The 16,949-nt window shown below is 33.5% G+C and overlaps 3 protein-coding genes across 5 annotated transcripts; 1 reads left to right on the forward strand and 2 right to left on the reverse strand.

Annotated features, from left to right (window-relative positions):
* Positions 1–320: 320 nt before the first annotated feature.
* LOC121258366 (BURP domain-containing protein BNM2A-like) lies at positions 321–1,808 on the forward strand. The gene is made up of 2 exons (XM_041159873.1): positions 321–504; positions 717–1,808. Exons 1-2 carry the CDS (start codon positions 394–396, stop codon positions 1,668–1,670), a joined length of 1,065 nt encoding a protein of 354 aa, XP_041015807.1. The 5' UTR covers positions 321–393; the 3' UTR covers positions 1,671–1,808.
* A 995-nt stretch (positions 1,809–2,803) lies between these two features.
* Positions 2,804–3,581, reverse strand: LOC121258402 (organ-specific protein P4). The gene is made up of 3 exons (XM_041159919.1): positions 3,558–3,581; positions 3,357–3,513; positions 2,804–3,278 (listed from the first exon to the last, which is right to left on the reverse strand). The coding sequence occupies exons 2-3, from the start codon at positions 3,399–3,401 to the stop codon at positions 3,000–3,002; spliced, it is 324 nt and encodes a 107-aa protein (XP_041015853.1). The 5' UTR covers positions 3,402–3,513; positions 3,558–3,581; the 3' UTR covers positions 2,804–2,999.
* A 3,016-nt stretch (positions 3,582–6,597) lies between these two features.
* On the reverse strand, positions 6,598–9,448 carry LOC121258399 (mediator of RNA polymerase II transcription subunit 32-like). 3 transcript variants are annotated; one of them, XM_041159915.1, is made up of 5 exons: positions 8,948–9,448; positions 8,729–8,785; positions 8,454–8,504; positions 7,613–8,062; positions 6,598–6,974 (listed from the first exon to the last, which is right to left on the reverse strand). In XM_041159915.1, the coding sequence occupies exon 4, from the start codon at positions 8,042–8,044 to the stop codon at positions 7,613–7,615; it is 432 nt and encodes a 143-aa protein (XP_041015849.1). In that variant the 5' UTR covers positions 8,045–8,062; positions 8,454–8,504; positions 8,729–8,785; positions 8,948–9,448; the 3' UTR covers positions 6,598–6,974. The 3 variants fall into 3 exon arrangements, with proteins under 3 accessions (XP_041015849.1, XP_041015848.1, XP_041015847.1); XM_041159914.1 differs by having other exon boundaries at positions 8,442–8,504; positions 8,729–9,448; XM_041159913.1 differs by having other exon boundaries at positions 8,433–8,504; positions 8,729–9,448.
* Between the last annotated feature and the right edge of the window lie 7,501 nt (positions 9,449–16,949).

Raw genomic sequence — 16,949 nt, forward strand, 5'->3', positions numbered from 1 at the left:
AGTAAATGATTACCAGTTTTCAAATATATAAATTATGCGCATTCATTTTTTAATAAATAAATAATAAATAAATCACAGTTGAGACTCACATGAAAAAAAAATTATTCTTTTAAAGATCTGACGCTTACTTTTCTTTTTATGTAAATTAGATGATTATGTAGAAATATAGGTATGGTATGTGATATCCGCAAAACGGGATTGATATATAAATATATCGCAATATTAAATATTGTAAATTTACATATTTCATCTATATCTTTCAAATTAAACCATTCAATTCAAACATAAAACATTATAAGAAATTTTCTTAAAGGCCTCTTGAAATATTTAATTTTCCCCTGATAACGCCAACCGTCTTTACGTCTCATTTAATGCTTCCGTTCTCTCAATTCAATGGGAAATGAATCAAATGATAAACAAAGTTGGAGATCTTTCCCCATGAAAAAAAAAATGGGTTCTGGGTTTGCGTCTTGGAGCCTCTTCCTTCCTCTGCTAATCATTATGGTAATATCGAGATTGTACTGGATTCTTATTGCACTCTACATGTCTTTCAGAATATATGTTGGAGCAGTACTCTCAATTTTCTGTTTTCCCTTTAATTCTTGATGATCGATTAATCGAAACTCTGAAGTAATATTATTTACTTTTGGAAGTTCTTGACTCGGATTTTATCGTTCGTCAATCATTCACTGTTTATGTTTCTAAATTTTCTGCAGAGTGATCATGGAAGTGGAGCGAGGGAGTTGACCAAAAAACATCCGGGAGAGTTTATAGATCATCATGATCCTGCAAGCAAGCATGGAGAGTTGGGAAAATCCATGTTGGGATATCATATGGATGATGATGTCCATATAAGAAGAATACGTGATTCCCAGCACCATGCCATGGATGATCCTGCTGAGCTAGACCATGATCATGTTCATCAAGGAACACATAGAAAGCATGCTCATGCTTATCGGCCTTCATCCCACATGGATCACATGGACTCTTCCTCTATGATCTTCTTCACATCGAAGGATCTAAAGGTAGGAAAAAGAATGCCCGTCTATTTCCCAAAAAGGGATCCTTCAACTTCTCCTCACTTGTTGCCTAGAGAAGAAGCTGAAGCAGTTCCCTTCTCATCAAAGGAACTCCCACACATTCTTGAATTCTTCTCTTTCTCCCGAGACTCTCCCCAGGCCAAAGCCATGGAAGATACACTTAGACAATGTGAGAATGAACCCATCAAAGGAGAGACCAAGTTCTGTGCCACCTCCTTGGAGTCCATGCTTGATTTTGCAAGTGGCACTCTGGGGTTGGATTCCAACTTCCGAGTTTTGACAACTTCCCACCTCACCAAGTCAACTACCCTTCTCCAGAACTACACTTTCCTGAAAATCCCAGAAGAAATTCCTGCTCCCAAGATGGTAGCATGTCACACCATGCCTTACCCTTACGCAGTTTTCTATTGCCATAGCCAAGAAAGTGAGAACAAGGTGTTTAAGGTTGCCCTGGGTGGTGAGAATGGAGATAGTGTGGAAGCTCTTGCTGTTTGCCACATGGATACCTCTCAATGGAGCCCTGATCATGCGTCATTTCGCCTTCTTGGGGTTCAGCCTGGGACCTCCAGCGTCTGCCATTTCTTCCCAGCAGATAATCTTGTCTGGGTTTCAACAAAGTTGTCAATTTAGTATTCTGATCAAAATGCATGCGCTTGTTGAAGTTTTACTTCTGAATAAATACTTCTGCGCAATAATGGTAGTTTCATGTAAATATTTTACAGTTTGTAGCGTACCAATGAAATGAATAAAGTAGTGTTGCCTTTGGCATTTACATCTAATTAGACAGCCAGTGCATTTTGTTAGAGTATGCACTGACTTAGTCAATGATCAGTTGCGAGAATCAAGTGATCAGTTGCACAAATCAAGTCAGTTCAGCAGATATGCAGCGGGCACCGATTATGTAGCAACAGCTGAACCATCTGCACATTTTTCTGATTCTGTTAAACCAGCCGATTGACAATAGTTGTATAATCTCATTGTACTCCTTAAACTTCTCCAGTTTGCTATATGTATCTATATATTACGATTGAATACAAAGGGAAAAGATGTGAAGTCAATCAGTTTAAAACATTCCCTTGGTTCTTTATGTTCTGTTTATTTTCCTTGCACATTTCGCAACCAATATGTGTAGGATTGTTTATCTTTCTCTGTTTTCATTTTCCCTGAGTTTTGCATAGTTCTTCTACATTGAATGGTTCAAGGACCCCCATAAATAGGGAAAAAAAAATTATATTTTCAAGCCAATACGGAGGTTCTTAAATGATCTATCGAATGTACATTTAAATTACGTATCCTATATATTAAAGTAAGCGCTTTAAGTTTAAATCTGAATTTGGTGGTATTTAGTAACCATCAAATTTAAAAGCTTTTTCCAGCAAATGCAAATGGGTTGTCCTGTTCATAACAATATCTGACCAACTAATCACATAAAGTAGGAAATTTGATCAGCATCTTAAGCGTCTGTCTGATTTCCCTTTCAATAACGGCCATCATTTGGTACCCATTTCACAATTGGGTTGGTAAAAGCCATCACTCATAATGAACAACATGCAAAGCACTAACCAAGGCGTGGGCTGCCTCATCTGTACACTGTTCACACACCAAATAGATTTGCCTTTTATGCAATGTTTGAACCGACTGAAGATCGTTTTTATTTTGAAGGATAAACAATGTCGGGCATGACACATTCTGAAGGCCCACCATTGACAATTCAGTGATGATCATCCCTTTAAAAACTTCTAAGCACAAAGATGGGCAGAAGCTTTTCTGGGAAGAATAACATTCATAATAGTATTGAATTATTTTCAGGATTTATAGCTTTTCTAAAGGATTTTCACAATCTTGCAAAGAGAACTAAAAGCTCCAAAGAAACTTTGCCAAAGACCATTATATAGAAACTATTGCTAATATTTCAACAACAGAGCAAGATATTGTAAACCAGCCAATATAGATTCAGCCCTAGAACAGATTCAGCTCTGTGTGGCTCTTTTGTTCAAAGTCCTCGACAAAAGCTGGCTTCTTCTCTTCTTTATCCTCAACGTGGGCATGATATATAATAGCATTAGGAGTAACGTCAAAATCTTTAAGAAAATGAACATTTTCCCTGGCGTCAGAGGCATATGGAAGATCTCGATGCAAAAGGCCTTTGATTGCTTCTGGGATGGGTTGGTCTTTCATTATGCTTTTCCAGTAGTCTCCTGGGTCTCTTCTGGCATCGCTGAGGTTGACAAGCACAAGCTATTGCACAGAAAACACAAAGTTAATACAAACACTGCTTAAAGAGGAGATCAAAGTTGCTAGATATGGAAAGCTCACCAGGAACAGAGAAAAGAGAAGCAAGAATGCAGAGATAGACTTCATTATCTCCTTGTCTGCACGCTCTTGGATTTGTTAATCTGAATGGTGCTATGCTCATCAACATCTGACTAATATACCTTTTTATAGGCCAATTTCAAGGATCCTTCTCGTGGACCTCTAGGCTCTAGCTGCCCTTTTTTTTTTTTTTTTTGAGAATACCTCTAGCTGCCCTTGATAGATCGTCCATGTGAATTAATTTGTTCTTATCTGTAGATATTAGCAAGATGTAATTTCCATTGAGGTCACAATATATATATATATATATATATATATATTTTTTTTACCATGCTTGAAATGAATTTTATCAAAACATTAGAATTCCTTTCCCATACCAACCAGAACACAAGATCTTTCTCGTGTTAAATACTGTTGGTATTTTTTTTAATAAATAGAGTTTTTTTTTGTAATAAGTACTATTTACGGTGGCATTTGAAATTGAGAAAGATCATTAACGTGTTTTTATTCTTAATCTATTAATAATTTTAGAGAAATAATAGTTACAGTTACGCAAGCACCGTATTATTATTTTGAAAAAAATAAATATATACGGATCGCTATATAAAAAAAATTAATTTTTTAATAATAGACTCTACTCTTTTTTAAAATGACTGGATGACACTCATACATTCCAAAATTGTATGTAACATTATTCATAATTTTAATAAATCAAGCGTTACTGTACGTTACAGAGTTAACTGCCATTTTTTTTTAAAGAAAAATTATGTTTGACCATTGTGGGGCCGGTTGTTTTTTATCATTAGTTTTTCATTAATTGGGTTAACGTTTACCTCCTTAAATTGGTTGAATTTAATGTTTCAGTTACTCAATATTTTTTAAGTGGCCGAACGTTGCTCAGTTAAGGGCCCGTTTGTTTTCAGAGATAAGATGAGATGAGATGAGATTAAAGTTAAAAAGTTGAATAAAATAATGTTAGAATATATTTTTTAATATTATTTTTGTTTTGGGATTTGAAAAAGTTAAATTTTTTATTTTATTTTTTGTGGAGATTTGAGAAAGTTGTAATGATGAGGTGAGATGAGATGAGATGAGATGAGATGTTTTTCGAAAACAAACAAGGCTTAATTACTCATTAACGTCTGTTTTTAAACCAAGCTGTTTGAATTTTTTATCTTTAATTTTGTCACTTAAATTTCTTACCGTCTCATGTGTTAATGGTTCTAGCTCCTGGAAGCCGTTTTGTTTATATTAATTTGGGTGTCTTTATTCTTTTGATTGCCCAGTTTCCGAATCTCTCGTATAACGTCTACTTTTCGTTTTGAGTCTTTTTTTTTTTTTTTTTTTTTAAATTGAATCGAGGTTGGCGTCCATAGTTAGTGGTTCATTCAAGAGTGAATCTTTTTCTTTTCCCTACGAAAGTGTGTGTATTTTCTAAACAAGAAAAAGGAAGGCAAAGATTTTTTTCAGACAAAAGAGAGGTATTTTTACTAGTGAAGTTTTGGACTCAACCATTTGTGCAGAGTTAGTTCGAGTTATACCACGATCAGTTAGACTGTTGTATCCTAAATCAGTTAAAAACTTTATATACCGGCATACCGCAGAGGGCTTGAATTTCCTTAAAAAGAGTGAGATTTTCTTGCCTCAATCTAAACTGATTTAGACTACGTTTAGATGTTGTACTGAGTTGAGTTGAAATGATAAAATATTATTAAAATATTATTTTTTAATATTTTTATTATTTTGATATTTAAAAAAATTAAATTGTTTATTATATTTTGTATTAAGATTTGAAAAAATTATAACGATAAATTGAGATGAGTTTAACTTCCAAACCAAGCCTTAGTTTGAATTATTATAATTTTTATTATATTATTGTATATTCTATCAACAAATACTTTCTTTCTTTTTTTCTCGTGTTAATAACACAAGTACTTCAGCTAGGCCAGATCCACCTCCACCCCGGATGGCTGGACCATCCTTGGTTGCTATAGTGTTTTTTTTAATAATATATATGTTATGGACCAAGTACATGGTCAACCGTCTGTCTTACCCAATATGTATGCAAGATTGGCACAATATTATATAAATTTATTCAAAGGCATTAATAAATTAATTACTTGATTATCAAATTCGTTGGCAAAGCTGGTGACTTGTAAATTAATTGTTTATCAAATTGCCCTGAATCCTCCCTCCTTGGCTGTAATTATGAATAATAATTATTAAAAAAATATATATTTATTCAGATTTTGTATTCCCGAAATATCAAATATATAGGGAGACTATCATGCTCTGGTCAGCTTTTATTATTGTCAATATTGGCATGAAAAATAAAAACTAAGAACCCTAATCACAGGTTATAGGTTGAGTTAAAACGACGACATCTTTGACAAATCATAGAGTAAATTAGATCCATGTGAATATCTACGTGAAGACAAGATTGCAAGATGGAGGGTGTGTAGATGAAGTAATAAGGCTGATCCGTTATATTAAAAAAATATATTTTAATAATATTTTATTTTATTTTTAATTTTTATCGCATCTAATTCATAACATTTGATACCAGATTTGCTGCAAAAGTCAACTTCACATGGGGCATCAGCCGCATAACGTTGTTTCTGGGAAATATACTTCATTCTCGAAGCCATCACATCCTGGTGTGTCAAACAAGAGAAAAGACAAGAATGCTATTTTATATTTGGTGTTGGCTTCTTTGACTTTCATGTTTTTCTCGAGTTGGCTCAGAGGAATCCAATATCATTTTGGGAAGAAAATGGTTCGATTTCTTTGTTCTTTAGCTCCCTGGAGCTTTTTGATCATAGCTGCTACGGCTCAAAAGTCAAACATGTTATCAGAAACATATCAACAACAACAACAATAATAATAATAAAATAAATAAATAAATAATTGGTGGACAAAAATTTTTAAAACTGAAGAAGAAGCTGTACTCAGATGTAGACATTATTGCCATTGAAAATTTTCAAAATGTTTGTATTGCAAACATATTGTCAAGCATCTTCAATGCAACATAATTCTGTCAAATAAATGAAAATCAATAGATCATTTTCATGTCAATTCGTGACATTTTTTTTTTCCTTGCATGCATGCCTGTCAATTCACGACTCAAATGACAATACAATATGCTACGTGGAAAGATAAGAGGATGACCTCCCAAGAGTAGTGTCTCACTTGCATCTAGAAACAGAAGACTAGATGCAGTAACAAATATTCAAACCAGAACGAGGAAATTCAATAGACAAACTTATTATTACTGCTTATATATTCACATAATTCCAAGAACCAATAAGACATTATTTACTCTAGCATGACCTCAAATTGGAGATGTAAATGTAATGTTATACAGCAAAGCATAAGGCAGGTTGAGAAGTACAAGGAAAAGAAAGAATCCAAAGCATGCGCGAACTTGTCATTTCCTCGTGAAGACTTCTATTTATCTTGCCCACAGTTTGCAGCTCTCTAATAAAATTGTTGGCAAGTACTGTAATTATTAATAGACCTGCATCCTTGTATTCTCAGCCTTGGTATCACATATCACCCAGAAAGAAAATCACTAGGTGATCCTTTCCCCCACGTGCTTTGATATTTTAGATCTCCAGCACTCTGATAGCATAAAAACAAAAGCCACAAGGCTGATCAATAAACCATCTTTCAGAGTTTTGGCACTATTAGATACAATGAAGAATGGTCTCGATCATGATAATATATAGCTGGAAGAAGAGATAACTGCCGTACGTACACAATCCATTTATTCAATTAGGAGTGACGCTATTTGCACGTATTATGTGGATATTGCACATGCACATAGCTCGTCTCTACTTATGTATACAAAATCATAGGATGTGCAAGTAGTATTACTCTTACCACATATTCACCAGACAATAAATAAATCTCCATTTTAATTTTGAGGGATAGATTTTGGCAGCTAATGGAAGATCTGAGTTATAGGCTATGAATGTTCATATATAGTACTGGAATCTCTCTTACCAATGGAATTCTAAGAAAATGCAAAAGGGGCCCTATTATGGCTGCAGTGGAAACCTGAAGAAGCTAAAGTATGTAGTAAATGATTTCATGACAAGGCATGGCAAACCGTACTAGAGGTAAGGCCAGGATAGGATACTAAATGAATCTTATTCATGGCACTGGCAATATCACAGATGCCTCCAATGATGAAACAAGAACTGTGTTCGTTTTCAAACAAGAACATGTCTTAATTTGTCACAATATACCATCTATACCTATTGAGCTGCATCTTCAGAGAACCTAGCATCAAAAGGAGCTGAAGGGTGGGAATGGGAAGCACCAGTTCTAGAACCATGTTGTAGTTCAATCACAAGCCATCGAACAACCTTACTCATCTGTTCCAACTGTACTGCACTAATGCGTGGGAGACCAGTACTGGCAGACTGCCCTGGCTTCCCAGCCAGTGAGCTAGTTGCTTCATCCACAAGGCACTCTGATCCAATCCTTTGCTTCACAGACTCCATGAACTCGTCCGCTTGGTCACAAGCAACTCTGAACAAATCCCACCTCTGCTTAAAATTTTCTAGAGCAGCATCTGTGGCTGCTGTTTTCTGGGCACCATAAATCTCCTCGGCTTCAAGCACATTAGCTGCTGCAACCACAAATTCCTGATATGCATTGTTCAGAGAATCTACCGTGCTGTCCATTTTGGGGCTCTTTGGCTACTGCAAAAAACATAAATAAATAATAACTGCAAGAAGTCTCTAGTCATAAGAAATTAACCCAGAATGAAATATGTGAAGCCCAAAACAGCACAAATTGCAAAGCGTTTTGGGTGAAGTGGTAGTTTCCAACAGCACCAAGAATTGGTTGTATTTCGAGGAACTTGTTCATAAATATGGAATGTGGGAACGGAAGCCTATTAAAGGGCTTTTCTGAACAAATAAATGCTAAATGAATAACAAAATTAAACATACAATTGTAGTCACTAAATAATCAAAATTTCAATTTGAATCCTAAAACCCAGGATGAACCACAAACCAAAATATAAATCCTACCAAATACCGAAATCTAAAATCCAAAGTGAAGATATACCCAGTGAACCATCAATCTCACCCGCTTCCATATCTGTTACTCTCATATACAAATAACCAGTTTACCAAGCCACATAAAATTCTACTTGAACCTACAAATGTCAAATGCAATGGATTTCCAACAACACCACCGATTACCACAAACTAAGAGGAAATTATGTACAACAAAAGTGGTCAAGACATTTTTTTTTTTTTAGGTAGTGGTCAAGACAAATTTGTTAAGGAAAGAATACCCATTGCCATATGCACCAGCTCAAATGAAGAAGAGAATCTTCCCATCAATAAAGGACACAGCCAACGGCAAAAGCTTCAGAAGCACTCAGCAAACACACCAGAGCAGAGGCGCCAAATATTCTGCAATGAAGGACATGGCACACGGCAAAAGCCTCAGGAGCACTCAGCAAATGCATGCATCAGAGAAGAAGAATGGAATATTCTTGTAACAGAAATGTACTACATCAATACACGTGTCACTAGTCTAGAAGGAAAGTTTGTTATGATTCTGTGTGTATATACATGTAAATGCCAAAGGCAGAGGTGTGTGAGGTAACTGCTATTATTCAATATATTTCGCCCTTTGAGGCATTTCACAGAACAGTTTGTAGGCTCTCCTATTCTCATGCTTTAATAAAATTGAACAGGCTGAAGCCGTTAGTACGCTGAAAATATGTGTTTCTCCAAGAGTATAGTTGGCACTACACAACACCATATGGCTTGATTGGCAAACTAAGGAAAAACATGTAGTATAAGCCCAACCCTGTCATAATTCGTCATAATTGTGAGCCTGTGGCCTGAAAGTAAACCCGATTTTCAAATTTCTGCAGCTAAGATCTCAGGATTTCAAAGACGTTACAGTTTCCAAGTTGTGTTAGTAACTTAGTCTCATTACCAACTGTGTAAAGAAGGAAGGGAAATCTTCTTGTATTCATTCAACTAATGAAAAATTACACGTGTCTTTTTATATATGCAGTGAAAAAATTAGCAGGAAAATTAAAGTCATAATTATCTAATCTCTAAAAAACTGAGAGCATGTGAACTGCAGGTGAGAGTGAGACTCCTCCGTCCTTGGTGGAGGAAAAAAGTCATCCTTCAACTTTCAAGGCCTTCCAGAACTCACATAAAAACTCAAAACTTAATACCCAGATGCATTCAACTCACCCACATAAGTTCAAATTTGACTTCAAGAATTTAGAGAGAGAGAGAGAGAGAGAGAGAGAGAGAGAGTGTGTGTGTTTGATTGTAAAAATTTAGATATTGGATCAGTTTATGATAAACAAGTAAGAATTGCCTCAAAATAAATGGATGGAAGTGGAGCTAAAAAATCTATTCAGGTTCGATACTTATAGTTGAACGAAAAAGTAGCTTCTCTCTCTCTCTAGATTTGCTTATGTTTTTTGAAAGGGTACGGAGCCTAGAGGGGCTAGCTCCAAGCTGCGGAGAGCTCGCTGGTATTCTACCAACAAAGAGGATTTGAGGTGGTAGTGGTGGTGGTGGGAGACCCAAGGGGGTATAGGTGTAACTTGCGTATGCAGGCATCAGGTACAGTCACAGAGACATGAACAGAAATAAAAGGAAAAATGAGGATAAACGACACGAGTAGACAAATTCTTCTTTAACTATTGTCGTTTGCTTATCGTTCAATCTTTCATATTAGACAAATAATTCTTTAACTATTTTGTTTTTTCTTTTTTAACTAAACTATTCATCAATAATAAAATTACGAAAAAATATAATTATTTTTATAATTTTAAACAATAAAAATATAAAAAATAAAACGTAAAGAAAAGATAATTTTTTTTCAAATATATTAATGAGATAATTATTAAGGTTCTTAAAAGGGTGATGCGAAGTTGTCTCACAAATTTTCCCCCAAATAGGGGCGCAACTCACACCCCTTGGGGCAGGGTTGCCTCATTTCTACACCCCTCTCGCATGGGCGAGGGGTGGGTTTGTCTCGCGAAATCAGCCCTAGCACACCAGGGGTGAGGGTAGGCCCCAAGTTCGTCCACCCCCTATTCGCCACCCACAGACAACGTAGACAATCGGGGAAAAAAAACACCAAAACAATTGAAAATCCAAAACAAAATACACAATAAATTGGAAAAAAAAAATCCTAAACTAGTCAAAATCCTTTGCAAACCCACAGTCACGAATGGACTTGAGTTTCCACGGTGGCATGATCGCAAGTACTTTAAGAAGGAGGAGAAGAAAAACTTGAGCATAAGCTGAGTTGGAGGATGAGAATAAAAGGAGGGAAAAATGGGAGGTGGTGGAGAGGACACGACTATGGTGAGAGGGAGAGAGGGTCCGAGAGAAGAACCAAATAAAAGAGAGACTACAACATCGTTTACTTGAAAAATAAAGCTTAAGTTTTATTAACAATTTTTAAATATATATGTATATATATATATATATATATATATTTATATATAAATTGGGTTAGACTAGGCTCAAGAGAAAGGGTCGAGGTGCGGGGTATGGGGGAAGCCTCCCCCCACCCTATTTGCTTCAAAGCTTGCATGCGAGGCACCTCGCCCTTGCATTTTGCAGTTGGGGTTGCCCGTGCCGTCCAAGGTGGGTTGGGGTGGTGGATGGCGGGGTGGCGGGGGGCAGTGCCCTGCCGCCCTACCCAAGTCCCAAAGTTGCCCCTAATGTATTTTAGATTTTTTTAAAAAAAACATTTAAAAAAAAACACACACAAATTCACTAGTAGTAACTTTTTTTTAACATTTAAAAAAAAAACCTAAAATGCACTAGGGAAAATTACTTGGGGGGACAAATTGGAGGGCAACTTAGCATGTTCCTTCTTAAAATGATGTAATGTAACTTGAGCCATCTTTCAAATTATATAATTAACGTGTCAATTGTTCAAATGCCTATACTAATTATGTGATAAATCAATAAATCCTTACAATTTCAAGTTTCAACCATCATCAGCCATCCCGAATAAGATCTAGCTTAATCTACACTTTTCACTATCATTTGAGACAATTGAGGTCAAAATGGTTTTTCATTAAGAGAAACAGTACTTATCATCTCCATATCGCATATCAACATGTAATTTGTCATTTTTATTATTCTATTTAAACATACATATTTACACATTAATACATGTGTATTTAAATAGAAAAGTAAAAATAATAAATCACATACTAATATGTGGTATAATGGATGATAAGTAGAAATTTTATTTTCATCAAACCTTTGTTCTGGTACGTACAATGCTGGAGCCAGATTAACATCTTTGAATTGCTGGAATAGTATTTTAATAATTAATCTTTTTTTACCTAATATACACATATATATATATATATAGTTTAGAGGTAAGATAAATACAAAGTTTAAGAATACTTTTTAATACGTGCATTAACCTATAGTTGCACAATAAAGGAAACCAAGGAAATATTGAATGGAGTACTCATGGGATGGTTGAGAAAATGTTGTGTATTCTTAAACGATATTTTGTTACTTTATTATTATTTTTTAAATGCATCAAAATTTTATTCATTTTTTAAGATTTAATACTAAATTATGAATTATAGCAAAAGCTTGAATACATAATTTTTTTATATTTTTGGAAACAAAACTATGAGTTAGTATACCGATTCCTTTTACTTATAAAAGCCAGTATAAAATACAACATCGGCACCATTGATATAATATTAGTTAAATAAAAATAATTTTTTATTTAAATTTGGAATGTGCAAATTTCGTACAAGTTTTTTTTTTTTAAAAAAATATATGATATATTTAAAAAACTTATTTTTTTATAAGGAGTTTTTTTTTTTCAAAATTCTACGAGACTTTTATATCTTAAATCGGTATCTAAAATTACTATTTTTTTCTTAATTTTAACTAATTATGGAGGGTTTTCAAAATGAAAAAAATTAGTTTGCCTTCTAACTTTGACCGCTGGTCAAAAATATTTTGTTTTACTTAGTAATTAAAGAAGTGAATTTAAATATATTGATATATTTTTTTATTTTTTAAAAATATTTAAATATATTAAAAAAATATAAATAAAAAAACACTAAGCGGATATACTCAATGGGGGTCCCTGCCCCAGGCCCCCAAGTCCCCCACCCTCCGGCACCAGGTAAAGTACACGTGATGATGATCAGAATAGAAAAAAAAAAAAAAAATAGTGATTAATATATGAGAAAATGAAAGTTGACTTTCTCTAATAAAAGATACATATAAGTGATTAAGAAAATAATTTTAAGTTTTTGGAGTCTTTTCTACCCAAATTCATGGCAGCTCTCAAGCAAAAGCTCATGATAGAAATGTATGAAAAAATATTACATTTAACTGTTTTATCATTGCTCCGTCCATTATCAAACAAAAAAAAAAAAATACTATTTATAGTTAGAAGCGACCTTCCAATCATTACATCAAAAGTCATGTTGTGTAGTGTCTCATACACATTCATTGAATTGAGAAAAAAAATACAAAAAGAACAAGCAAGCTTTTTCCTCGAGAGAGTTGGGTTTTTTCGTGTCTATCATTAATTCCCATGTCGTTTTATCTGCTACATCGTACGTGGAATTCCAATAAAACTTCGTCGGCAAGAATTTTTTTTAAAAAAAAATCAGGAAAAATTATCAAGATTGTTATTTAACGTGGCTCTACTTAATTTCATTAAAAGAAGATAAAAAAAATAGTGTTTCGTGAAAGACCTATGTTTGGTTTGTTATTTTTCTCACAATTAATATTTATTTTCTTAATTCAATTTCAATCCCAATGGCCAATGTCTTTTAAATTCTCAAAATAAGCACATTCATAACAAAAGTTCAACTATATTATTATAAAAAGAAAAGGTACAAAAACTACATAACACTCACAAAAACCTAAAATAACCATTTCTTACAAAAACGTTATTCAAAACAACTTTTTCGATCTATTTATCCATTTTTACAATTTTTAATAAAAAAATATATGAGAAATAAAGAGATTTTATAAAAATATATTTATAAACTGATGTTATTTGATATTCTATATCAGATTATAAAATTATTTTTATTATAATATATATATATAAATTTACATTTATAAAATCTTTTTGTGACGATAACACATTTTAAAATATATATAAAAAACTTTTAAGAAGTTTTTCATTTTTTTATTCACTTCCACAAAACCTCGTAAAAACTTAAAATCTCTTCTCAAAACTTATATAAATTCTTCTAACCAAATCTGACATCCTTTTTCATATTAAGAAATGTTTGAAAGTAATTTTCATCTCATCTCATCACATCTCATTTATTTTTTAAATATTATTAAAAAAAATACGTTCAAACTGATCATTAAATATTTTTCAAACTAATCATTACAACTTTTCTAAATTTTCAAACAAAAAATTAAAAGATAATTCAACTTTTTAAAATTTTAAACTAAAAAGAATATTAAAAAATATATTATAATAAGATTTGAATTTTATAGTATTTTTTATTCAATTTTTTTCTATAATTTCTCAAAATTCAATAAATATTTAATTCAAAGTATCTCAATACTATTCATAAATCATCTTATTACTATTTATAAAATTCTTATCTCATCTTATTTTCTGATATCATTTTAATATTTTAAATTTTAATACATATAGATTATAAATAATAAAATATTAAATTGAAAACTGATTAATTTCCATACGCTACCTGTGAATGATTCGTGCAAGTAAAGTGACGCAAGTTTATATAATTAATTTTTATGATCATAATGATTAGCGTTTATAGGGAAAATAAAAGAATTGAAAATTTCTAAAAGAACTCAGATCCAATCCGACTTATAAAAATACATGATACATACAGTCAGCTTTGACGTACGATTCCATCTCTATCTCTTTTATCTTACAGGCTGTCCTTTCCACACATTACAGTTTAAACACTAGCACCTTTCTCGCATTCTATCATTTTCTTCGCAGATTCCACAAACTCCTCCGCTTGGTCACAAGCCACTCTGAACGATTCCCACTTCTGCTCAACGATTTCCAAGGCTGCATTCGTGGCAACTGTTTTCTGGCCACCAGATATCTCTTTGGCTTCTAGCACGTTACTCGCCGCAGTAACAAGCTCCTCGTATGCATTGTTTATGGAATCTACCAACTTCTCCATTTCCGGGGCTCCCTTGCTGGCTGGCTGCTGAGAAATTTTGAAAAGAAAAACTGCGAGAAACCTGAATCCTCGAAAAATTTACACGAAATAAGACATGCGAACCGCAGTACTGCATGCATTAATTTACCACTCCTTTTTAGGTTGCTTCTAAACGAATGGATTCTGAATGGATTACAAAATTATACATAGAATTAATTCACTCCAACAAAATGTTTAACTGCTAATTTTGAATCGTAAATTCCAGGAAGAGTCACATATCGAATTAAACACCTATGGCCTTAACTACTCTACCGAGTACTAAAATTTAGAGTCCATAGTGAAAGCTGAGCGAACCGGACGTCAAGTTCACTATATTCCGGTGTGTGATACTTGTGTGTGTGTGTGTGTGTGTGTGTGTGTGTGTATATATATATATATATATATATATATATTATAAAAGGAAAAACTACCTGACGACGTACGACGCCTAATTCTGCATGAACGTCCTACATATTTATTCCGATGACTTCTACGAACTAATTCCCACAAAATAAGAATAAATTAATTTCTGTTAAAAAAAACATAAGTTAATTAATTCTTATTGAACAGACTGATACCGTATGTTAGTTGTGTGCACCCGAATCGAATATATATTCCATGTGCTTCATGTAACTTAAAGCATTATCAGCTTGCAGATTCTATTAGATTATTTCTCAACCATCAGGCATAAATGAGTTAATGCATTGGATTGAGAAAATCTAGACATCACCTGGATTTTTCTACGGATGCCGAGCGTTGAGGGGCTCGAATTTTAGCAACGTTGAGATTGCCGAGATCTGGATGCCCGAGGGAAGTTGATGTGGCCGTCCGTTGCAAGTGGCGGTGGTAGCGGGAGCTAGTGAGTGACAGGAGGGTATGATCCGTGCGCGTGAAGGGGTCCGTTGGAGCGAGGGATGAAGATCAATGCGAGCAAAATGCGCTCAAAAGAGAAGGGAGAAAGAGTGCGATATCGGACTGGCAACTGTGGGACCAGTGGTTAATTTATAATAGGACAAAGGATTTGCCGCCGTCGGTTTCCCCTTCCACTTTTTCATCGAGCCGTTTTTTTTTTCCTTTTTCTTTGAATCGATCATGGAGGTTCTCAAGTCCCGACAAATTCACTGATTCATGCTTGGGAACAACTTTATATTGTGATAATTAATAAGGTACTTTTTTTAAAAAAAAAAAATTTACGAGTAAGGTTAGAACAAGCTTTGCACGTGTACGTAAGCAATTAGTCCGTTCATTCCATTTGATAAATAAAAATATATCATTAAAAAAAATTGCCACGTCCACAAATATAATATTTTATAAAAATATGTTAAATTTATTTTATATATAATAAAAATATTTTTATAATTTAATGTACTATATCAAATTAAACAAATTTGTAAATTTATTTTTTACCTCTTTATCGTTAAAATATTTTTCATTAAAAAATTACCATTCAACATGAGGATGGTTAACATGTGTCAATGGTCGGATGATTTATATTTTTGGAAAGACTTTTTACGAATTCTTCGCCCATATATCCTTTCTCCCATTTTTTGAGATAAACGACTATTTCTTGTTTTGAGCGATGACCATTCCCAGCCTTTCGTGAATTAAACGGATCGGTTTTTAAGACTTTCGCGTACTTTTTTAAAACTTATTTTTAAAAAAACTTTTTTGATGAACAATGTTATTTTCAAAATTCTTTGCAGACAAGATAAATAGTTATTTTGAGAATTTTTTAGTAAAGATAAATACTTTAATTACAAAGAAATTTTATAAAAATAGACTCACAAACTGATATGATTTTATATGATACATCAAACTGTAAGACTATTTTTATTGTAAAAAAAATATAATAATTTACATAAAATCACATCAATTTGTAAATTTATAAAATCTTTTTGTGACTATAATACTTCTATTCGAAATAATAATTATTTAAAACTATTTTGGGACATGCCGCCTCCACCCTTGCTCATGTCGACCCAACTTGTTAAAATGAGATATATGTAGTCCTCTTCCCCCCTCTCCCCCTCCCCGGCGTCCTGCATGGAATGGGGTGCGGTTTTCACCCCGACACCTGCCCCTGCTGTGCGGGGATGAGGTATCCTCTCAGGATACCAGGGTGTGGGGGAAGACATCCCATCTGTCTCCCCCCCCAAAAGGTCATCGGCCCAGAAACAACAGAAATGGCCCAAATGGGCCAAAAATTAACAATATATATATAAATAACAAACAAAAATTAATTTACAATAATAAAAATAATACATAAATTAAGAGAAAATGAACTATGAAGTACTACTTCTAATTAATAAATTAATAATAATAACTAACCTATTACAATAATACAAATTAAGAGAAAATAATTACAAACATAAAAAGGGATACTGTATCAA

The sequence above is a fragment of the Juglans microcarpa x Juglans regia genome, chromosome 3S, assembly GCF_004785595.1.
Source record: "Juglans microcarpa x Juglans regia isolate MS1-56 chromosome 3S, Jm3101_v1.0, whole genome shotgun sequence".
Taxonomy (NCBI): Eukaryota; Viridiplantae; Streptophyta; class Magnoliopsida; order Fagales; family Juglandaceae; genus Juglans; species Juglans microcarpa x Juglans regia.

What these genes read in the sequence shown, in the direction of transcription:
- LOC121258366 (XM_041159873.1), top strand. Translation starts at nt 394, where the DNA reads ATGGGAAATGAATCAAATGATAAACAAAGTTGGAGATCTTTCCCCATG. An exon ending in TTCCTCTGCTAATCATTATG is followed by an intron (nt 505 to 716) that starts GTAATATCGAGA and finishes AATTTTCTGCAG; the next exon opens with AGTGATCATGGAAGTGGAGC.
- LOC121258402 (XM_041159919.1), bottom strand. Translation starts at nt 3,401, where the DNA reads ATGAAGTCTATCTCTGCATTCTTGCTTCTCTTTTCTCTGTTCCTG. An exon ending in TTCTCTTTTCTCTGTTCCTG is followed by an intron (nt 3,279 to 3,356) that starts GTGAGCTTTCCA and finishes TCTGTGCAATAG; the next exon opens with CTTGTGCTTGTCAACCTCAG.
- LOC121258399 (XM_041159915.1), bottom strand. Translation starts at nt 8,044, where the DNA reads ATGGACAGCACGGTAGATTCTCTGAACAATGCATATCAGGAATTTGTG.